This window comes from Mustela nigripes, chromosome 6 (assembly GCF_022355385.1).
Source record: "Mustela nigripes isolate SB6536 chromosome 6, MUSNIG.SB6536, whole genome shotgun sequence".
Classification (NCBI taxonomy): Eukaryota; Metazoa; Chordata; class Mammalia; order Carnivora; family Mustelidae; genus Mustela; species Mustela nigripes.
The window spans coordinates 141259383-141283548 of record NC_081562.1 but is presented as its reverse complement, the minus strand read 5'-3'; the positions used below and the strand labels follow the sequence as shown (position 1 = coordinate 141283548).

At 37.2% G+C, this 24166-nt stretch overlaps 1 protein-coding gene across 14 annotated transcripts in view; it reads left to right on the top strand.

Moving 5' to 3' along the window:
* The window catches only part of PARD3 (par-3 family cell polarity regulator), a 653831-nt gene that overhangs the window by 350170 nt on the left and 279495 nt on the right, over positions 1-24166 (top strand). For all 14 annotated transcript variants that reach the window (XM_059404392.1, XM_059404389.1, XM_059404386.1 and 11 more), the window contains exons 6-7: positions 14557-14648; positions 16892-16975. In XM_059404392.1, coding sequence (XP_059260375.1) covers positions 14557-14648; positions 16892-16975 — 176 coding nt within the window. The remainder of the gene's footprint in view (positions 1-14556; positions 14649-16891; positions 16976-24166) is intronic.

Sequence of the window (24166 nt, the reverse complement as noted above, 5' to 3'; positions counted from 1 at the left end):
GTCACTCCGGAGTTGTCTCCTTTGATGGTAGCCCCTTGCCATGATGACCCCATGTCAGTAGCTTGGAGTCCGCTGCAGGGTGTTGGCAAGTGCTACAAATTAGGACTTTTTTTCCCCCTTTGAGAGTTATTTGTTAGACACGGATCAGTGCACTCGTGGTTTTATCACATCTTCACAGCAACTGCTGGGACCTTTGGCCGTCCCTCCAGGTCACTACTTCGGCAGCCCCTCATTGCATTCGTCTGCGTCTTTAACTTGAGTGGCCAGACTTCTGCTTTCCCAGATGGATTTCCGCATGTGTGTGTCTACTGCTTTTACCAGCCTGCCCACCCTCTCTCCATGAGCCCCTGGAAGGTTTACCACAAGGGTGCTGGGTCCGGTTCCAATTTCCCTGTGTTTTTGTAGTGGCATTGCTTTGATAGAAACCTTGGGATTTTGTCTGAGGTTGTGATATAAAACTGACCCTTTTAAACTTTCCAGTTCTATTGGAGAAGCCAGGGAGGGCTGGGTGTTCTTTGGGGTGTTTGGGGTACCATAGAATTTTAAGTGCATTGGGAAGACACCTGCACCATGGCAAGCCTCTCCTTAGGCTTGTGGAGTACAGTATATGTGCTCCTATTTTAAAAATATGATTTGGATCTTGGTGGTATTTCTTTTAACTGGCAGAAGAAAGGAGGTCTGTAAGTGCATGTCTCTTTGACTTAGTCAATACGTGTGACTCAACTGCTTTGGCCTTGGCAACAGTATTACATAAATTTTCTCATGGTTTAATGATTCTTTTAAGAAGATGAGGGGCGCCTGGGTGGCTCAGTGGGTTAAGCCTCTGTTTTTGGCTCAGGTCATGATCTCAGGGACATGGGATCCAGCCCCAAATCGGGCTCTCTGCTCTGCCGGGAGCCTGCTTCCCCCCCTTCTCTCTCTGCCTACTTGTGATCTCTGTCAAATAAGTAAAATCTTTAAAGAAAAAATGAAATTATATTAATATCTGACGGCCTACCCTAAAGGATACTTATAGCTCCCTCTCCCCCCACCGCCAGTCCCCTGTAATTCGGTTTTTACAAAGAATTCTCATATGTAAAGGTGATTTTCACAGTGATGGAGAACAGAGACAAAGGGGTGTGGCCAGATGAGGAGTGGGTTTCACATTTTAAGGCCAAGACTTGGCCGGAGCCAGAGAAATGGAGCCTGCTGATACAGATCCTGGAATCAGGCAGCCAGGGATTGCAGAGAGAAGGAAGAATCAGGATGGAAGAGCCATGAGACTTATTTTAGAAATTGCCTAATGACAGATTCAGGGTTTTGAATAGGAAATAGTATTTGGTATTCAAAAGATTTCTCAAATAAGGGGGGAGAAAGGTATCTCTGGCCCTTGAAAAGCTAATCTGAATAACAAAGGCTGAGCTGACTTTACAGGAAAAGTGTGAAAGGCTTCTGAATGCACTTCCCTGTTCTTCGTCTTTGTCTGAAGCTGCTGCACATTGTTCAGGGGCATACACATGTCTGCGCTCTAGAGTCCTGGTATTAAATGGATAGACGTTGTGGCTTTTAGAAAGACACTTACTGTCGAATGTTTTAGAATTTATTTTAATCTGTTGTTAGTTACAAAGTCTGTTTCCTACTAATGGAAACTGATGAACTTTTTTCAGAGGGAACATTCCTATTGTGAGTAGCCCAGATCAACCTGCTCTATCATTTGGAGCACAGGTCAGTGGACAACTTGATCCTCTTTTACCAGAATGTTCCAAGAGTAAAACATAAAACAGTTTCTATCCCTGAGTGTGACCTAAATAAATATTTCAAACCTTTTATTTTTGTTAACTGAAAGTTGTGTCAGTTGTGTTTTATATTTTTTACTTGTCCTACATAATCATTTTTTCCATCATTTTATACTAAAAATTGTAATGAGGCTCTTTTTTCTGAAGGCATCTCTTTCTGGTAAATATTGATAAGGCCGTCTTTCATATAAAATGAGCTGAAGTTTTTTAGTCCATTTGCAAATCATGAATTCCGAATTTAATTATATCCCAAGGGAACAACCTGAGGAAACCAAAAGTACTGATATAATTGGATCAAATTGTGTAATCAAAAGCAAATGATATGGTTATTAAATCTAATGAAATGATCTCCCAGCATTTAATTCATTTCTCTGATTCAAGAAATTTTAGTAATAAGTGAATGTGTTGAAATGGACATCCTAGGCAGTCACCGCTCCTAAACAGATCTTTTCCTCTAGACCGTTTTTTTGCTTGGAAATATTTCTGAAGGCTACACCTTCAAGCCGAGGGTTGATTTGTTTTGGGACATGGGTGAGAGGAAAGGTGAAGGGAAGTGAAGTATAGGCAGAGGGAAAGCAGTGAAAGGAGAAAATCGCTGTTGAAAAGTACTGTTCCTTTGTATCACCACTTCGTTTCACATGAAGTGAACACGAACCGTAAGTCGGTCGTCTAGATGACATCTAAAGGAGTAATATTACTAGTCTATAAAGATTTTGTTAAAATTCTTGGAAAAGATAAGCTCCTGATAAATAAATGATTGAAATGAATAGCAAATCTACAGAGAGCCTGTGTGAGTGTTTCACAAAAATGGTGATATATTCAGTCTCGTTAGTAATACTGAATTCGAACTAGAATGACAGCAAGGCTTCTTGTTGATCAGATTAACTAAGGGGCGTGTGTGTGTATGTGTGTGTATTGGAGTAGCCAGTCAGGAATTGAAAAGGGATAAAATTTTACCCTGTTTACAAGCTACCTAGTTAGCCTGCTACAGTTGCATGGATGGTGATGGAGGATGAGTGTCCTGGATCAGAGATGAAAGATTTTGTTACTGTTAGCAGAGCCAGCAGCGTGAGCATCAGCATATTTGGATCAGTTCCTCTTATCCCCAAACCCGTGGAAATGTCACCACTGGCCCAGATATAAGATCTTCATGCTGTGTGGATTATGTTATAGAGGTTATGGTACCGCCCTTGGGAGGGAGATACTACCTGTATTCTCAAGACTTACAGGTATGCCAGAGTTGAAGGAGAATTGTCTTCCAGTGCAGACCATAAAAGTTGTGAAATGGACAGCTTAATATCAGTCTGGTAGAAATATCTATTGATTTGGTCTTTTCAGAAAATAAGTGAGCACTAAGCTCTTTAAAATGATCATGTCATTTGAAGCATTCTGTTTTAGACTGCTTTCAAAGAACATAATCCTAAATATTGAAATGTTTTTATTTAGAAACCTGTGATGACTGGAGTTGAAAAGTATCCTGTGATGAGTGACTTGATAGAAATGAAATCTTTTGAAAATGTTTTCTGTACAATTTGAAATAAAATACTTCAGGTGAAACATTCATATTTTATTGCGATTCCTATGTAAGCAAAGAACACGTGTAAGATTTCAAAACACTAGAAAGAAATACCAAACGTAAGGTGGAAAAGCTGGGACTCATCTCAATCAGTGCGTTGTTTTCTTGGAGCGCATGATGTACTTCAATCATTACAACCAACTTTTGTATAGGATAGAAGACAGATTTATTTTTAAAATCAAATGATATTTTATAAATCAAGATTTAGTTTTACTTATGTACAGGGAAGTCTTAGTACTTAATCATCACAAGGCAGTGTTCCAGATAATCGGCATTAATGAACTCCTGTGATTCTCATAGAAATTCAGTACTCTTCCCAGCCTGTGAGTAACTGAGGCACAGAGAAGTTATATAATTTGTCGGGATCCTGCAGAATCCATGTTTCTAACCAACAGAATGAAGTGCTATACCAAATACAGCACATGTCTTATACTTTAGATGAGTGTATTTCTTTAATATCTTAATTTTTGTTTGGCATTTTTATCACATTCTGGGTATTAGAGACAGTGCAGTAATGCATAGCTAGTTAGTTTTATTAATGTTAATTTCTAATGCTATTATAAGCTGTTGAACCATGATCTAAAATTGAGCATTCAGACTTACCATCATTGCTATGTACTTTGTGTCAAACATATAAGCGGTTTCGTTTTGTTCAAGAGAATACATTCTCTCAATCCCTAGGAAATCTACTGACTAGTTTTTGCTTCATTGAATTCAACTAGAAAATTGAGTGAAAGCACTTACTTTATTCAAGCTATTTATTGGTTTCAAGTAACTTAATGACTACATTTCATTTGTGAAATTATAATACTGCAGTGGGAAGTAATAAACCGGTACACATTCTAATGCATGTTTACGTGTGTGGATTTTGTTACAGGACCCATGTGTTACTCTTTACTTGCTTACTAGTAATTGAAAATAATACAAAACTTTGGGGACTGTTATATGTTTTCTTAGTAAGCCCTTCAAAATTATTAATGGTGAAATATGTGTTTATCATCTAGGAAAGCAGGATAAAAAATATATATGTTGGTCCCTATGGTCCCTATGGAAAGTCCTCTTAGGTGTTTGTGGACCACAGGACCCAGTGATGAACTTGCCTTACTGTGACTCTTCCTCACTAACTCCATTTATTCTGTTTAATTGAAATTTCTCCTAATTATTTAATTTATTTTATATGGCATGTTAAGTCTTTTTCTCATCTTAATCTTTTCTCCCATTTGGAGTGCTACACCCCAAAAATGGTTTTTAAAAATCTCTGCTTGGTTTTTAAGACGGCTTAAATATGATACATATCAATGAATAATCCCATGTTTGTACCTCTTTATAATGTTCTGTTTGATTTTTAAGCCCTTGATTCTTTGCAAAGTCACTTTTCAGAGAAATTATAATACAGTGATATTATGTAATAAAAATAGTTTATAAAAGTATGGTAAGGTTTTAAAAAATCAATAAAAATAGCCTTTATTGTAAGAAGATTTTATGCTCATGGTAAAAATACTTATTTCTATAAAGACACAATAAAAATCACTTTGTAATCTTGCCACCCAAATATAACCACAAGTTAAATTTCCTGATGTTTATTCTTTCTATGTTTCTCTTAAAATGACAGCCCCACCTCCATTTTAATAGTAAGTCTCACTCCATATGAAAGTTCATTTATTATCTGTTCAGAATTTAAGTTTTTCTCCAACATAAGTTTTATTATTATTTTCTTTTTTCACACATCCTGGCTCTCACACTCACTAGTTGACTAGGATCACATGCATTACTTACTAGCTTTGGTTACTCTTCCTTGAGTAAAATGGAGTGAAAAAATATGGCAAAACTCAAGACCATGGGCCTTTTTGATGCTGTTTTCAAAATCCCAGCTCAACCACTGCAGGGAACAGTGAAATCTTTTCTAAGCTTTATTTCTCATGATGAGAATTCCCACTTTGTTGTGAGGATTAAATGACAGAGTGTATATGCAGTTTGTGTTGTGTTTTAGATGTGTAGTAAAATTGGTTCTTTCTCTTTTCTCTAAAAACTTTACTTTTATATGTAAGGCACTTTGCATGTAGTGGTATCCTTGAGTCCATCATAGCTTCCCAGACAGATCATCTTATTTCCTTTCTTTGGATTAGGAATGTAGGGCGTGGTGACATGGCTGAGGTGGGTCTTGTGCCCAGCTCTATCGTTCAGTGCACCGCTGCACATCTGGGCATGCCCAGTACATTTCTAGACATAATATCTCATACAGCGTTTAGTAAACCTTATTGACAAATACTTTGTGTGTCAGCAGCACACCTCTGTTATCCAAACCGCATTGTGAATCCATCACTGGGAACTTGTCATGTGGTTATGTTGCTAAATTATGTTTGGAAAAAAGTTTAACACATAATTCATTAAAAATCTCATATGTTTTGGGGCACCTGGGTGGCTCAGTTGCTTAAGTGTCTGACTCTTGATTTTGCCTCAGGTCAGGATCCTGGGTCTCAGGGTCCTGTGGTCAAGCCCCGTGTAGGGCTCTGCACTTCGTGCCAAGTTTGCTTGAGATTCTCTCTCTTTCTCTCCTGCTACCCCTCCCCCTTCTTGCATACTTATGCACTCTCTAGAATAAAATAAATCTTTAAAATAAAATTCTGTTGTTTTGTTTATTAAAATATGCTTAAGAGTTGTGCTGAGGATTAAACTGAGGTTGTATCGAAGACAAAAGCAGTAGATTCTCTACTAAATGGCACATCGTAGGTCTTCAGTATATATATTAGCAATTATCATTTTTATTTTTGTTATATATTATAAAATTTGCAGGTCTCTTGCCTCTTTAAGAAGTGATTTGCACTGATCACTGGCAAGAAATATTTGTTTCAATTTTTTGTTTATTGATCTAAATGAAAGTTCATTTTTAAATTATTTTAGTTCCTATCAAATATTAATTTTGAAACCATTTTTAAGCCAAGGAGAAAATGTTTTTTGACTGAAAATAGTTGTGTGTAAATATTTTTAAACATATGGTATTTTAATGTACCACTGAATAAGATCTCTTTTTTACTTACCCAGGTATTATTTACTTCACCCCCAAAATAAAACATTTTATTTATTTACTTATTTATTTATTTATTTTTAAGGATTTTATTTATTCTTCAGAGAGAGAGGGAGAGAGAGCGAGCACAGGCAGACAGAATGGCAGGCAGCGGCTGAGGGAGAAGCAGGCTCCCTGCTGAGCAAGGAGCCTGATGTGGGAGTCGATCCCAGGACGCTGGGATCATGACCTGAGCCGAAGGCAGCTGCTTAACCAACTGAGCCACCCAGGCGTCCCCAAAATAAAACATTTTAAAATATCACCTCGATAAGGTCTAGAAAGTTATTAGAAAGGCAGAATGGTCAGATGAAAAAATCCATATATTTCAACAATCCATAAATCCATAAATTAGGAATGTTCAAAAGAAAACAATTGGGTGTTATTCTCATACTCAAGGCCCCTATGAAACCAGATTGATAAGGCTGCCTGGCCATTCGTGTGTGGTGGGGGGACTGGACACCTCATGTGAAGCATGGCTTCAGTATTTTCAAAGTGGTGATAGATACTTTGGTCATGTGTTTGGCATAAATATGGGTAGGAGTGAGGCAGCTGATGCCGGGTGAGATGCAGGATTAGTTACTGAATTCAGTGTTCTTAGTAAGGATTAATATGTAAAGCTTCTTTTGTGTATCATGGGGGCACAGGAAAAAATGGAAGAATTAAGTGAAGGAAGAGATTCTAGTATATGATTGGATCTTGGACCAGATGTCTTCCGGTATGATTCCTCCATGCCCTGAAATTCTAATAATTATGAGGAACCAACTTACATTTTGGAACTTAATTTTGAGATTCCACTCTGCATGTAACAGGTGCAAAGATACACACTTTTTGTTGTTCTCTGTAGTGAGATAGCGTTCATAAATCAGCACCATCTGTTCTCCTTCTAAAGACTCTTCTCTTGCCTTGGGTTGTGTGGAGTCATGTTGTGTATGTTCCAAGACAGGAAATGTTTCATTTCTGTGGTAAATGAAAATTTCATGGGCTGTGTTAAATACTGTGTTTGCCATTCCATTTGATCAGTATTAGCTTGAGCTGGGAATGTTTGGAATCCTGTTGGGGGGATGAAGCTCACATTTAATATTCTACATCACAAGTACTGAATCATTCCTAATATAAGCCCCAGTTATTTGGTGTTGAGCTCTGGGTTCTGTGGTGTTCAATTCATGTTATAATGAACTGCACTGCATTTAAAAGTATAACGGTTATTAATTTCCCAATACAGTACAAGAAAATACTTTTAAGAGGTCTTATTATCTAGTATTGTTTATCCTTCAAGGATTTGAATTAGGTTTTTTTTCATAAATGTTTTTACTCAAGCAGAATATAAAGACCATGAAGTAAAATTATATTACACATTTCCTGATTTTACTTGTTTAGAAGGTTGCTGCTATACATTTACCATTCTCAGTTGAGAAGGCCCCCTCCCCTAGATGTTTTCAATTGTTTTCCACGTGTGATGGGAAATTACTTTTCCCTGGTGATTGGGCCAATTAATCAAGTCGTGGCAACATTAACAGAAAAGCCTTCTGGAATCCTGTTTGTGATACTTAGGGGATATGGAAAGAGATTCCCCTTGGAATTATTTTTCTCTGAATGTGATCCCCCCCCCAAAGTGATTTAATTCATGCTGTGAACATCCAAATAAATGTTTTTTGGGGGAGATGGTGTAGCTCATTAGTAATTAACATGTTTCTCATTAAGTTTGGAAGGTCTTGGAGGTACTCTAAAAAGTGTGAAAAAGACTTTTACTTAAGCCTTTTTGTAGCAATATAATTGAACCATTAAAATTATTTTATTGTTAAGAATAATGAAAACACTTGAAAAATATCGTAAATTTAACAGGATACCATCAGAACTTTCACTTCCTTTTGCATTTCCTAAACATAAAGATCAAAGATAGGTGTGTAGGAAATTTTAAGGAGGCAAACAACTAATTTTTTATAAAATGTTTTTAAAATGATAAATTATTTCTTAACATTATAGGCATTTTTTCAAGTAATAACTTCACAGTATTTAATTCCTTGAAGCTTAGAGTTTAAATATAGATGTACAGGTGGTTGGTTTCTAGATAAAGTTTTATTGTGTTCCTATAAAGCAGAATGTGTGCTCTTCATTTCCTTGCTTTTATAAGGAAACCAGTTACAGATTTGTCCTCTTATTTCATATGGTGATTGATAGAGGCAGCATTCAATTTTTAAGTGTTCTAATTACAGATCCTTTTCTTCTTTGCAATGATACCTACTTATGTTTTTGGATATATATATACATATATATATGTATATATATATTTTAAAATCTGTGACTATAGAGAACATATTCATTACTCAAGCAAGAAAAAATATAACTAGGTAAGTTTTGAAATTAGAAAGGTAATTAGGAGTTTAGCCAAATTTAGTTTTCTTAAGCAGGTCATGTGAGTACATGTGATTTCAGAATGTGTCATCCCTTGGTTCTGTAAGGGCTTTTTAAGTTGAGGGTTAGCCTTGATAGTATTCATATTATGGAGGAGAATAAGATTACTTTTTCCTAGAAGCAAAGAACAAATAAATTCAATGTCTTTATCCCTACTTGTCTAATACACATTTCTAACCTGATCTAAAACTCATCGTCTCACCCAAGCTTATCATCTACTCATTTTCTCTTACTCTTTTTCTCACCTTTGACTAGAATTCTTCCATCTTTTTAAAAACTTACTTAGATCCATATAATATGGTAAACAAAGGGTTAACAAAATCTTTCCTCTCTTCTGCATGAGAGTTTAAGCTTTGGTTATTTTTTGGCTCTCTTTTTCTGAAAACCTGTTTAAAAGCTTCCATCCACTATATTTGTATGGTACAAGTGACCTCTGATTAGTAAATTGCATGTGGGCTCAAAAAACAAAGTATGTGACAAGCAGCTCTGCCTGTGGTGTTTTGAGGTGCCTGCTTCTGTGAGGTGTGAGGGAGGCTTTGAAGCCAGAGGAGCCCTCGTAGCCTGCTGACGTGAGTCCTTTCCTGCACCTGAGCTGGGACACCCAGGAATCGCTCTGGGACAGTTATACAGCCTGCTTCTTCCAAGGATCCTGCCTTGCTGGCAGGTTGGGTTTCCAGTCTTAGGTCCTTCGGGAATTTCAAATATGTAGTCAGAATAAAAATACTACTGGATGGCTTTTAATGAAAAAAAAAAATGAGCACTCTGTTCTGCTCCTCCTGATTGTCCCAGTCCCTCTCCTCAGAGGGACTGTTTATGGATATATTTATTCTGGTACTTACTTCCATGTTTCTAAATAAAATGTTGGGTTGCTCATTCCTGGTTACTGGTTATTGATATCTGTTGACTTGCCACTGTGGAAGATGAAGGTTTTTTCTTTTCTGCCTTTTTTACTTGCCATGTTCCCATCTCTTTGCTCTTATCACATCCGAAGTCTAAGTGAAATCCGTAGCCTGTGCCACATTAGATGGCGGTTTGTGGCTCACTGCGTGACCAGGTAGGCACTCTGATTAACTTTCTTTTCCCCTTACACATTTTCCTTTGCTGTTCCTGGAGTCAATTGCTTTGACCTTTTAAAAATCTATTCTGTTTTATCTGTGTATTTCTGAAACTTTCCCCTACATGCTCCAACAGGTATGTCAAAATATTTCCCAAATGTTCAAAAATATCAGACCAGTTATTACTTTCTTTTTTTCTCAGGGAGATAGACTTTCCAGACTCCTCTGTTCTGTTGTTCTAATCTGACTTGGCTGCTGCTTCTCTGAGCTTTCTTTTCACCTTATTCTAGGACTTTCCTTGGGTTCTGTCCATTGCTTTATTGAATTTCTTGGATTTTGCGGGAGCACATCCAAAAATAGCTTAATATGAAAAGATTCATGAGAAGTGAAGACTTTGCCTATCTAAAGATTTTTTTTTCAGCTTTCATACTTGATTTTTCTTTGGTTGGTTGGTTGAACATAGAAATCCCCACTGAAAAATTTGGTTTAATATAGAAGGTATGACTCTAGTAGAATTTAATGTTACTTTAAAAGGCATGGTTATGATAGAGCATTTTGTTACTGATACTCCTAGTCTTCATTTGCTAGCAGTCATACAAATGCTACCATTTGGCAGTGCTTAGATTAAGCACTGTTGTTGAGAGATAATTCTCCATTGTTCTCTTCCATTTTTTTATGCCTTGTGAGCGGAAGCCTTTGTTGTAGACTATCCCTGCAAGGATGTATGTACAGCAAACAGCCTTGGAAGATAGATATAGTGTGTCCTGCCATAGCAGTGGGCAGACACACTTTTGCCTATGTAAGGTATTTGGGTTCCCTCAGCTCAGATTTATTCTGTGTGCACCAGCGTTCCTTACTTTGTAAGAATTTTAGCTGGAGAAATGTGCGAAGCCAAGAATGATACTTTGGCTATTGCTGTAGTAAACAGTCCTTTGTCTCTGACCTAGGGGTCTCGTTTTTTTCCTCTAACATCCATGGAACTGTGCAGGCTAAGTTTGGGATAAAATCATAGGTTCTTCAAAGTTGTTTTTTTTAAAGATTTTATTTATTTGTCAGAGAGAAAGAGAGCACATGAGTGCACAAGCAGGGGGAGCTGCAGGCAGAGGGAAAAGCAGGCTCCCCACGGAGCGAGGAGCCAGATACTGGACTCTGTGTCAGGTCTCTGATCCTGACTTGAGCCAAGGGCAGATGCTTAACAGACTGAGCCACCCAGGCATCGTTCTTGACATTTCTTTCTCCTCTGAAAATTTCCTCGACCAGTAACCCATAGTGTTTTCATCCTCGTGCCATGTATTTGACTGTATACAGCATTTAGTTGTTTGCACTTTTTAATGAGGATTCTCATTTCAAAGACATTTTACAATGAAGGTACTTTGTATATAGCAAAGCACAACAAATATCAGGTTTTTTGAAGGTTTCTAAAATGTAGATTTTATGTTTGAGTAGATAATATGCTTAATATTAGTAGGTGGGCAAATGCTTAATATTAAGTTGTCTCGTAAGGCACAAAGTATGAAAGGATGAATGTATTCTCTTAAAATATAATGGTGTAACACTACCGTAAATCGTTTATTTGCAGTATGTTTCATATGTCATGTATTTCTCTTTTCAGTACCAGCTAACATTTACTGGGCAATTACTATGTGTCAGGCACCATGTTATACTTGTTTTACAGGTTACCTTATCCCTCTCAGTAGTCCTAGGAAGATGTTTTTATTGTTTGTATTTTACAAAAGAAGGGATAGAAATAGAAGGGGTATATAACTTGCCTAAGGATATAAAATTGGCAAATGGTAGAGTTGGTAGTCACACCCAAGGCCATTTGATTCTTGAACCCGAGCTCTCCTATAAAATGCTATAAAATGGAGAGAAGGGAAAAGATTAAAAAGTGTGTTTTCTAGGGTGCCTGGGTGGCTCAGTGGGTTAAAGGTTCTGCCTTCGGCTCAGGTCATGTTCCCAGGGTCCTGGGATTCAGCCCCACATTGGGCTCTCTGCTCAGCGGCGAGCCTGCTTCCCCCTCTCTCTCTGCCTACTTGTGATCTCTCTCTGTCAAGTAAATAAATAAAATATATATATTTTAAAAAGTGTATTTTCTCATCTGGAAGTTTTTAACAGTGTATAGTTTAAATTAGTATTTTAGGCCTTTGTTATTGATTTGACATAAAAGCCAAGTTCCATTTTCCGTGTCTATAATGGAATTCAGTATATAACTTGTGCTAAAAGCTACCAGGTTCAGTCACAGCTTTTTAAAAGTACAAAACAACAAAGTAAAGTGACACAGGAGCTGATATTTACCCATCCAAAAGTTGGGAAATTTTCAGTTGTGGTTCCCACAGCAATTGCATCTCCGCCTCAGGGCAGTGAATGTTGCGATTTAAACTGAACACCATATGCAGCTGCATGAAATAATATTCTACATGCTCTCGGGGGCCTGATAATGGCCACTGTGGGAACAATGAATGTGTAAATTATCAGTTACTCTTTTATCATTGTAGTATGAGGCATTTCATTTATGTGGCTGTTTCGTAGTACAACTTAGGTGTTTTGCTGGTAATATATCATGGTGGCATTTCAGTGGTGCTTAAATTATTAATGAATCCTGAACTGAAATGTTTTTAACTTGAAAGATTATTTTTATGTTTTCCATCTGATTTATAAACAATCTCTTTGGCTCTCCTCCCTACCCCCACTGCCAATGGAAAAGCATAATTTTAGGAGTTCTTGTTTACATTTAAAGTGTGGTTCTTAGGCAGGTTCAAGATGCTGGTTAACCTTTGAAATGTATTGTGTGCTTGTGCTTAAAAGAGATGACTAAGAAGTGCATATTAGAGCCTCTTAAATCATAGGATCATCAATCTTCAAGTACCTTCACTTCATGCACTGCACCGCTATTGAAGACACATGGAACCTATCTACAACTCATAGAAAAACTTGGTGCATTCACCTTCTTATTTTGGTGGATTCTCAGAGGTATTGTCAGTTGGGTGTTACCAGTTGCTCTGTGTTGGCTTAATACTGCTTGAAGAATTTAAAATACTGCTTTAACAGTGCGCTGAACCTACGATCTTTGCTTATCATTTTGTTGATTGATGACTTTGTTGATGGCATATAAATTTCTGCTATGAGTCTCTCAAATACATGATTAAAAATACAAAATTTTTCTTCTTAGGGGTGCCTGGGTGGCTCAGTTGTTAAGCATCTGCCTTTGGCTCAGGTCGTGATCCCAGGGTCCTGGGATCAAGTCCTAGTCAGGCTCCCTGCTCAGTGGGGGCAGCCCTCTTCTCCCTCTCCCACTACCCCTGCTTGGGTTCCTGCTTTCACTGTCTCTCTCTGTCAAATAAATAAAATCTTTAAAATATTTTTTCTTTTTTAAAGAAGACTTTTTCTTTAAAAGTTTTAAAACTTTTCTTTTCTGCAGTTTAATAAATTCACATAGAAAATCCCTGTTACTAAATTTATATAGTAGAAAGGGATGGACCTAACACATTATATGCTTATATAAGTTGTATGTATAAACTTCCAAGAAACAGATTAAATAAATTTTATTTATGTGTATTTGGAAACTTATTACCCCAAAGATTTCTCGGGATGATTTTGTTTTTATTAGCAAAATATATGGACTATCTGCTGGGTACCAGGCACTAAAGGATCCAAGATAAAGACGCTGAGCCTCTGAGCAACTATGATTAGAGATTTCAAGTCTTTTCTAAATATTCTAATTTGGTTAAAAAGGCCTTTGGTATCAGTCATTCATATTTATTATTATTCAAAGTATCCTGAAAAGCCATCCTAACTGTGAACTCTTTAATGAAAAGACAGTGACCAAGGTTATAAAATGAGGGATATTGTTGAGTGGCCATTTCATTTCTTTTTAGGCGCCGTCTCATTTATTCCACACACACCTTTTGCAGGACCAGTGTACTTACCTGGTTTCTACAACATGTTGAACATAATATTTTACAAAATTCTGCCTTCATTAAAGATACAAAAGTGAGGGTGGATTATTTTGCTCTTTGTGCCTGTTCCTATGCTTCAAGCTTCATAATAGACGTAAACAAGTGGTTCTTTATGGCTAAGATCTTAATGCCTTCAGAGATACTTCTAAATAACCAGTCAACTGGCTTAGGGTGTCTTTATGTGAAATTTCAGGGGATGAAGGATTTGAGTCTAGGGTGGTACTTCCTGCACGCTCATTTTGATGAGCTGATTTAGAGGGAGCATTGATTTAGGAAGAACATGAAGATTTTGGTAGTCATTAAGGTTTCTAATGGTCTCAACTGTTGGGGTTAGTAAAAATTTTAAGCATGTATTGCCTGTGCCCTGTACATTTACTTATTAACATAACATCATAGTAATGTATAATTATTCCTGAAAACATACATGGAAAAGTGAAATAAAAATGATAAAGTTCCCGTAAGTAGAAGTTCTTTCCTTATTGCAGTGGTGTCTTGTCTACCTCCTGGATATGCTAACTCAGGGAACTGTGGCTCTAAAATACAGCTTGGCATATACACATAGCCACCTTATCACTAACACTGATACTCCCTAGAGGAAGGACCTAGTTAACACGATCAGAATGCCTACCAAACTCCAGTTTTATCCAGTTTTCTTTCACATGATGGAAGTAAACCTAACATGGAGTACACTTCTCTTCTTTGTGCTATGTGTCTCTAGGATGAGGATGGGACAGAAGAAGATAACAGTCGCGTTGAACCCGTTGGACATGCTGACACTGGTTTGGAGAACATACCCAGCTTTTCTCTGGAGTAAGTTATGGATGGTTTTAACTAATTTTGTAATATACGTGTAGCATCACTGATAGCAACAAGTATTCCAAAAGCATATGGCATGCGGAATGTTTGTGCTTAGTTAAAAACATGCCTTGCATTGGTTTGTTTTCCAAAAAGCATCTTTGATCTATTGCGTTAAGTACGTAACGTAAGAAGTACAGCATGGAAATTCCCATGGACCTGTCCTGGTTTCATACCTTGGCAAATACTATTAAATGATAACACGAAATAGTATTTGATTGAAAATGTTTGTCATGTTAACAGCATTGTAACTGTTTTCAAATTGCTTTCTATGTCCGTGTTTTGGTCATTTGTTTGTTCTTCAACTTTGCTAAGTTAAAAAAAAAATGTAGATATACTTTGCTTGAAAAGCCAGTTTGAGCATGTAAGCATTAGTCATTTTAGTATATATGTTTTCGATTTGAAGAAATGGACTTTCTCAAGATATCTGTTGAAGAATTAGAGTCATAGGTTAGGGATTTAAATGTGACTTTAGGTATAAAAGGACAAGGAAAACTTTACTATATTATCACAACTTTACAATTATCTTATGTATTGACATGTTTAAGTGGAAAGTGTTCTCAGGACTTCTTCGCTTGGTAGTTTAGACCGGGGAGGGCAATCATTCTGAAGTTTTGTTTGACTTTGGGTAAAGTTGAGGGAACCTAGATAATCGGCATTTCAACTCTTAATTCTGTCTTTCCTTGGTCTTCCAAGGGAGCTTTTTCAGTGAGATTAAACAGGGTCTAGAATCGGTGATGTTTAGATAGACAGCAACCAGTAGTCTCTATTAAAGTTAAGAAGTACTTGCCATGTCCTACTTCTTTTCAGAAAGAATGTGGAATAAAATAAATTTATTAAAGTTACCATTACTATTTTCATTTGATAAACTAATCCTTGAATAGATATTCAAATGATACATAACAGTATCTAAAATAAGAAGTTGTGAAATTCTATGAAAATACAAAAATTAATTCATTTAAATAGTATTACTTCTGTAAATATTTTGGCAGTTTGGCAGAATTTTAATTTTTTCCTAGTTAACATATGTGATTACATCTATACACATATTCTTAATTTTGTTTTGATTTGTTTGATATCACTGTCTTTATTTTTCTTTTAGTCTTTGTATTATATAACGAGGACAGTTAATAGTATCTAGGATAACTTTAGGTTTTTATTTAAGAAATACAACTGAAGGATTGGTATTTCCTTTATGTAAGAACTAAACTGAGATCTTTGTCAAATCCATTGGTAATCATAGTTGTCCAGGTTGCTTCTACTAGATATTTAATTGAAATACTATTTTTAAAAATTGATTGTTAGATAAGACCTGCTTATATTTCTGTGCACAACACACACACACACATACACACACAGAAACCTATGAAGAAAATGAAATCTCATTGAAAAGAATTAGAATATTTACATTCTCCAAATTAACCAGTTTTCATTAAACTCAGGCTTAATAGTAAAGTACTTCCATTATGTAATAGAAGTAGCTTCATATTACTTATATCTCTCTTCACAACTTTAAAGTTTGGTTACAAACACTTAGAGAAATTATTTGATTTTTTAGCAGGTATCTACTGGCTTTGAGGAATGAGTTTCATTCCCAGCATTGTGGGACATTTCCGGAAGCTTAGGACTTTGCATTGTTGTGGGATAATGTGGGCAGGAAGGATCGCTGGATCACATCTGGCCTGTCCCTAACGGGGACAAAACACACTGGACTATTGGAAGGATTGATAATGTGACCTAGGCAGGAGCACTTTGTAAATTTTAAAGTGCTGTGTGGCCAAAAGCCCTTTATTCATTTACTCTTCCTTGTCCTTGAAATAAATACTGGGATGGAACGTTTTCAGTGGAAGTCTAGAGATCTGACTCACAAAATGTATACTTGTATTACACATACAAGAGTGTGGTCCAAGAGAGAGGGTTCTGTGTCATTTTAATGTCATTGTTCTGCTGCTTGCTCTCTCCCCATGCCGTCAGGCTAGTGTGCAGGTATGTACTGTTTACTGTCGCTCTCATCCTCACGCTTATGTTCCAGAATGTGTACGTGTATGCGTGTGCGCTTGGTGAGATTTTCGTTGTGTTCTCTTCTGTTGTTGATCGTGTGTCCGTGTTGTAGCAGGTTTTTTTTTGTTTTGTTTTGTTTCGGTTTTGGTTTGTTTACAGTACATGTTCATGCTCCCTCATTCATCATTGTCTCACAGTGATATGGTAAAGCTCGTACGAGTCCCCAACGATGGAGGGCCTCTGGGAATCCATGTAGTGCCTTTCAGTGCTCGAGGCGGCAGGTAACGTATCCTGGAGGTTTTTAATTGAATCCTAATGTTGAGTGTTTTATCTTCATTTATGCCCATCTACAGAGTGGTGTTGATTTAGCATATGCTTAATAGGAACATTTTCATTTGGGGCCAACTGCTCGTTCATTCAGACGTATACATCATAATCACAGAAAACACTTACGCTGATGAAGAAATCAAGCATTTAAATTATTCTAATAATGTTATTGGTCATCACACATCCCTGCAAACATTTTACTTCACTGTGTATTGATGAAACACTTTAGAGTCAGAACTCCAGCTGAATTTGCAAAATTAAGGGAGAGCTTAAAGCAGTTTTCTGGAAAAACTTACCTAATAAAAATGATCTGAGTAACTTAGGTAATGATTAATTTAAAATTCATTTTTAGGTTTAATTAGTTCTTAAATTTTTGTAAGATTTTTATGATTATGTGTGAAACCTAAATAAGCTATTGATTTATCTCCTATCGTGTGGTCTGTGGCTCCTTCTCTTCAATCTCTGCACACTCAAATGTTAGAGTTTTGTATCATTAATTACTTCATTACTTTTTAGAATGCATATCTTTTTTTTTATTAATTTTTTTATTTTTTATAAACATATATTTTTATCCCCAGGGGTACAGGTCTGTGAATCACCAGGTTTACACACTTCACAGCACTCACCAAAGCACATACCCTCCCCAATGTCATAATCCCACCCACTTCTCCCAAACCCCCTCCTCCCAGCAACCCTCAGTTTGTTTGGTGAGATTAAGAGTCACTTATGGTTTGTCTCCCTCCCAATCCCTTCTTGTTTCATTGATTCTTCTCTGATATGAGGAAGTGGTGATGCAACATGGGGGCTTAAGTGGGTAGAATGCATATCTTTAAAAACTTCGAATGTCGTATGAATTACTTTTACTCTAGTGCTGCGTTCTGTGAAAAAAGTATTACTGGATTTATTAAAAATTTTTGTTTTAATATCTTTAAATACTGTGAATTGATTTTGCGACTCATGGTTGACGGGCATCTGTCAATAACCCGTGAAGTGCTCACATCCTTGTCCTGGAGAAATGAGCTGTTCAGGGCCTGAGGTTTACTTGTATCCTCTCTTAAAGCCCCATTCAGTAGTTACCCAGTGAAATATACTTACGAACTATTTGGCTTATTTCGACCTTCTTTCTTCTATTGTTGCCATTATTACAATTTTTTTAAACTTCCTTTACACTGGGAGAAGGAAGAGGAAAGCTGGAAAGTGGACTTAGACCAGGGACTGAGGATGTGAAACACAGTTTACACCATTGCCAGTGAATTAGAAGTGTCTAGTATGTTGTAAAAAACAGGTGGGCTGTCACTGATTAGTGTGTGATTAAATTATTTTATTTTTTAAATTGAGTATTTGAGCAATTGTACTACTTCCTGGTAAACGCTTCTAATGGTGATGACTCCAGGTTTCACTTCGTTGGCGAAGCACCTACTTTATGAGATGTCTGGAAGTTGAAACTTTGATTTACCTAGAACTCTGCTGGAGTAGGAGACTTGACAGTTAGTGTCCTATAACAAGCTTTGAAATTCACCTTGAATTTTGAGGTGGCATTGTATTCACAGGGCTGTGACTGCTTTCCCTTTTTTCCTTCTTCTCTTCTTTGTTTATTTTTAAACTCTGGAGAAGCATTGAAATTTCTTCAAGGTGATTTCATGTAAACATGCTTAGTTCTTTTTCAAAAATGTCCTTTGCCTTTATTTCCTTTAAAGGATACAATTTTAAACGATCTCAAAAGTTAAGCCTTTTTTCATTTTATTTCATGAGTAGAAAAATGATATGGTAAAGCACATGCATTGTAGCTTCCAAATATTAGTGTACATTTATCTCCCTGTGGGATATAACTTTTCACAAATGAGATTTAATTGTGTATACACCAGCTCTGAACCAGTGTTTTATTTTTTGTTATTATTGAAGTATAATTGATGTACAATATTCTATTAGTTTCAGATGTATCAACATAGTGATTTGACATTTGTATATATTATGAAATGATCACTGTAGTAAGTCTAGTTACCATCTGTCACCATACAAAGTTAATAATATTATTATCTGTATTCCCCATGCTGCACATTATATCCCCATGAATTATTTATTTTGTAACTGGAAGTTTGCTTCTCTTGATCCCCTTCACCCAGTTTACCCGCCCCCCAAACTCCCTCTCCTGTGGCAGCCACCAGTCTGTTTTCTATGAGTCTGGTTTTGCTTTGTTTTGTTTGCTCATCTGTTTTGTGTTTGAGATTCCACATGAAAGTGAAATCATGTGCTATTTGTCTTTCCTTGTTTGACTCATTTCACTTAGCTTAATAACTTCAGGGTCTATCCATGTTATCACAGATGGCGAGATTTCATCCTTTTTTTATGGCTGAGTGGTATTCTGTTGTAGATATACCGCATATTTATCCAGTCATCTAGGGATGGACACTTAAGTAGTAGCTTCCATGTCTTGGCTATTGTAAACAATGCTGTAATGAATATGGGGTGTCTGTATCTTTTACAGTTAGTGTTTTGTTTTCTTTGGATAAATACCCAGAGGTGGATTTGCTGGATTGTCTGATAGTTCTGTTTGTAATTTCCTGAGAAACCTCTGTACTGTTTTCCATAGTGGTGGCACTAATCATTCCTGCCAACAGTGAACGAAGGCTTCCTTTTCTCCACGTCCTCAAGAATACTTGTTATTTTAGTGTGTATGTGTGTGAGGGGGAAATTGATAATAGTCATTCTGACAAGGCTAAGGGGATCTTGCTGTGGTCTTAATTCCCATTTCCCTGATGATTAGTGATGTCAAGCATCTTTTCATATGCCCGTTGGCCTATTTGTATATCTTCTTTGGGAAAGAGGTCTACTCAGATCTTCTGCCCAATTTTTCTTTCTTTCTTTCTTTTTTAGATTTTATTTTATTTTTTATTTGACAGAGAGAGAGCGAGTGAGAGAGGGAACACAAGCAGAGAGAGTGGGAGAGGGGAGAAGTAGGCCTCCCACAGAGCAAGGAGCCGGGTGTGGGGCTTGATCTAATGACCCCAGGATTATGACCTAAGCCAAAGACAGATGCTTAAGAATTCAGCCACCCAGGCGCCCCTCTTCTGCCCATTTTAATTTTTTTTATTTTTAGTATTTATTTATTTTTTTGCTTTTGGGTGGTGTGATGTTATTAGCTGCTTTTATAATGTATGAATCTCAAATATTATCTCCTATTTAGTACATTGCCTTTTCATTTTGGTGATAGTTTCCTTCACTTACAAAAAATGTGTTCATTGGATATACTCCCATTTTGTTGTTGTTGTTGTTTGTTTGTTTTGTTTTTAAAAGATGTACTTATTTTAGAGAGAGAAAATCCTCAAGCAGACTCCCTGCTGAGTCAGGAGCTCCATGCAGGGCTCCATTGCAGGACCCTGAGATCAAGACCTGAGCTGAAATTAAGAGTCAGATGCTCAGCTCATTGTGTCACCCAGGCATCCCACCCATTTATTTATTTTTGCTTTTATTTTCTTGCCTGTAGAGTCAGATCCAGAAAAAGGTATCTCACTAAGACTGGTATCAAGGAACTTAATCACCTGTGTTTTCTTTTTGGATTTTTATGGCTTCAGGTCTAACATTCAAATCTTTAATCCACCTTTAGTTAAATTTTGCATATACTTTAAGATGGTGGTCTGGTTTCATTCTTTTCATTCTTTTGCATGTAGCTGTCCAGGTTTCCCAACACCATTTGTTGATGAGACTGTCTTTGCCCCTTAACTGACTGTGCCACCCAGGCGCCCCTATCTTTAACTTTTGATATTTATTTACAACATGTCTTGGTGTTGATCTTTCTGGATCATCTCATTTGGGACTTTCTGTGCTTCTTGGATCTGGATATCTTTTTCCTTTTCCAGGTTCGGGAAATTTTCAGCCATTATTTCTTCAAATAGGTTCTCTGCCCCCTTCTTTCTCTCTTCTCCTTCTGGACTTGTATAATGTGAATGGAATATATTTGATATTTTCCCACAGATCCTTAAATCTATCCCCATTGAAATAACTTGCTTATCTTTTTCTGTTCTGTTTGGGTGATTTCCCCTCCCCTGACTTTCAGGTCACTGATTCATTTTTCTGTGTCATCTAGCCTCCTTTTGATTCTGTCTAGTGTACTTTTCACAGCAGTTACTCTATTCTTTTGCTTTGTGACTTGCGTTTGGTACTTACATTTTTCTGTCTCCTTGTTGAAGTTCTTGGTTTGTCCATCCATTTTCTTCTGACTTCCGTTAGCATCTTTACGACCATTACTTTGACATTTTTCTTGGATAAATTACTTCTGTTTCATTAAGGCTTTTTTCTGGGATTTTATTTTGTTACTTCATTTGTCTCTTGCCCAGTTGTATCAGTTCTGTGGAGTCAAAAAACCTAATCTCCCCCCACCCCTACCTGTGTCTGGCACTCACAGGATATGCCCTGTGTGCTCTACACATGGCTGTCCAACTAAGGCAGGGTTGCATGAGCAGCTAAGGGCAGAAGGCATCGTTCTACTCACCTGCTGCACTTGGAGGTGCTGGCAGTGGGGAGAAGGGGTTGGTTTCCCGTAGCTGTTAGCTAGCTAGAGTGAGGCACAAAAAATGGCACCCACAACACTATCACTAGCAATGTAGAAGTAACCTATAAAAATGGCACTTGCCAGCATTCTGTCCCTGGAGAGAATACCAAGAGACGTCTACCCCTCTGGTAGATCCTTTAAGTTTAGCAAGTGAAATTCCTTCATCTGTGGTCTAGACTTTTTTCAAACTGCTGCTTTTTGAGCTGGGTCCAATGTGTGAGCTCCCTAAGAGGGAAATCTTTATTCTTGATAGCCCTGTGGTTCTCCTTAATGTAATTCCTGTTGGCTTTCAAAGCCAGACATTTTGGGTGTTCCTCTCTCTGGTTCAGGCCCAGAGAGTTGTGCGTGTCTAGTGTGAAGTACAAACCCCTTGCTCCTCAGGAAGAAGATGTGTATATGTAGTGATTTATGTATGTATATATCTATTTATATTTGTGTTATATTTCAAGTTTTTTCCCAAGTGTGGGTCACTATGTTGGGGGATCTTGGCAAGAGCACATGTCCATGTGGTCTTTTCATCCTTTCTTACAGAGTAGCTGTTCAGCTGGTTCTCAAGTTCCTTTCTGGTGGAACAGTTCCATATGCAGCTATATGTGTGTTGTATCTGTAGGGGGACATAAGTTTAGGATCTTCCTACACTGCCCTCTTGATCTACTTTCTGCCCTCCCACTTAAATGAGACTTAACCTATTTCAATTACAAGCATGTCATTTTTACACATTTTCTGTCATTTATTTTACATTTCCTCCCTCAATGTGAAAGGATATTAGGATAAAATAAATAGATGAAAAGCCTAGAGCAAAAGGAGAATAAGATAGAAAAGTAAATGCAGTATAGATTAATTCAGTGGAAGCAATTTCACAGAATCCATCAGACACTGGTTACCATGGTGTTTAGAGATACAGAACACATTTAAGAAGGCAAGTATCCCTTTGCAGAACTACAAGTTGTTTTATAATTGAGTCATTTTTAATCCCTGTTGATTTGGCATTTAAAGAAGAAAATCTTGTGTAGCTTTCTTATATAAGGGACAAGGCGATTAAGAAAATCAGATTCTTTATAAAATCTTTTTAGGCATTTCCCGTTTTCATATTGGGAAACAACAGAAATATTTTTTTTTTTTTCTCACTATTTGTATTGCATTTTTAAGCTTCTGCATGGATTCGAGAGTCATGGTTCTTCAGAGTTAGGTTGTCATTGGGAGAGAAGAAAATAGGCACGCTGCTCAGAATCATAGAAGTCAAGACACCCTCATGGTCCTTGTTCTCAGAAATGCTTATAGGCAGATTCTTCTGATTCAAACAGAAACCTTCCCAAGTATTTACTGTGTGACGATTCCTGTGTTAGGTGCTAGGAAACAAAGATGAACAGGACATAGTCTTTCTCTAGAGATTTGCAGTCAAGATGCAGTGATGGCCAAGAAATCACACAATTATAACTATGTGATAAATGTTGATAGGTAATAGGTACTCTGTGAGTTGATAGAAGAATTGTCTGAATTATGTAACTGAAGCTGGCCTGTTGCCAAAGATGATTTTAAATGTGATGACAGCTTATAAAGGGAGCTACATCAGCTCCGTGGTGGCTGCAAGGGCAAATTAAGCAATGGAGTATAGCAGAAAGGAAGAAATTAAGTGGAACTCGTGAAGAAATTGCATATATATCTAGTGGGAATAAAAGAATACATATTCATGGGATATAAGTTGAAATTTCCAAGAATAACTTCTCTTTTACAAAATTCCAATCATACTTGGGCTTTCTCAATTTTGGAGATACGACTAATTGAATAACACTCACTGAATACTTATTTTTGTAAAAGTGACCCATATATGTCAGAATTGCTTTTTGATTTGGATTTCAAAGTCAAAAAGTCTAAGGAACCATGTGGGATGTGAATTATATATCATAAAGAGAAGACACACAATGCAGGATATCTCGAATACAAATACAATTCAGAAAAATAGGCAGAAATGTGAAGTCAGTGTGAGAGAAATTCTTAAAGCCACTTAAGTATTATTATGGCCTGAGGGATAATGAAATTTTTTGAATAAGAATCTTGCTGGGCCTACTTAAAAAGACTATTTTCTGGAGTACAGTTGGATGGTCTTTTTTGATTGGAGGCATCAGCGACAGCTGACATATGGCAGCTCATTCCCCAACCACTGCCTCACTACCTAGACACAGAGACGACAGATGCCTGGAAAAGACAGTGCCATCTTCCCCATGTTGCTGTTTCTTTTTTTATTTTTTTTTAAAGATTTTATTTATTTATTTGACACAGAAAAAGAGCACAAGCAGGAGGAGTGGCAGGCAGAGGGAGAGGGAGAAGCAGGCTCCTCAAGGAGCAAGGAGCCCGATGCGAGGCTCAATGCCAGGGTTCTGGGATCATGACCTGAGCTGAAGGCAGTCGATTAACCAACTGAGCCACCCAGGTGCCCCTAAGTTTTTGTTCGTTTGTTGTTTGTTTTTAATTCCAGTTAACATATAGTGTAATACTAGTTTTAAGTATATAATATAGTGATTGATCACTTCCATACATCACCTTGGGGATCACAGCAAGTGGGTCCTTCATTCCCATCAGCTGTTTACCCCATTCC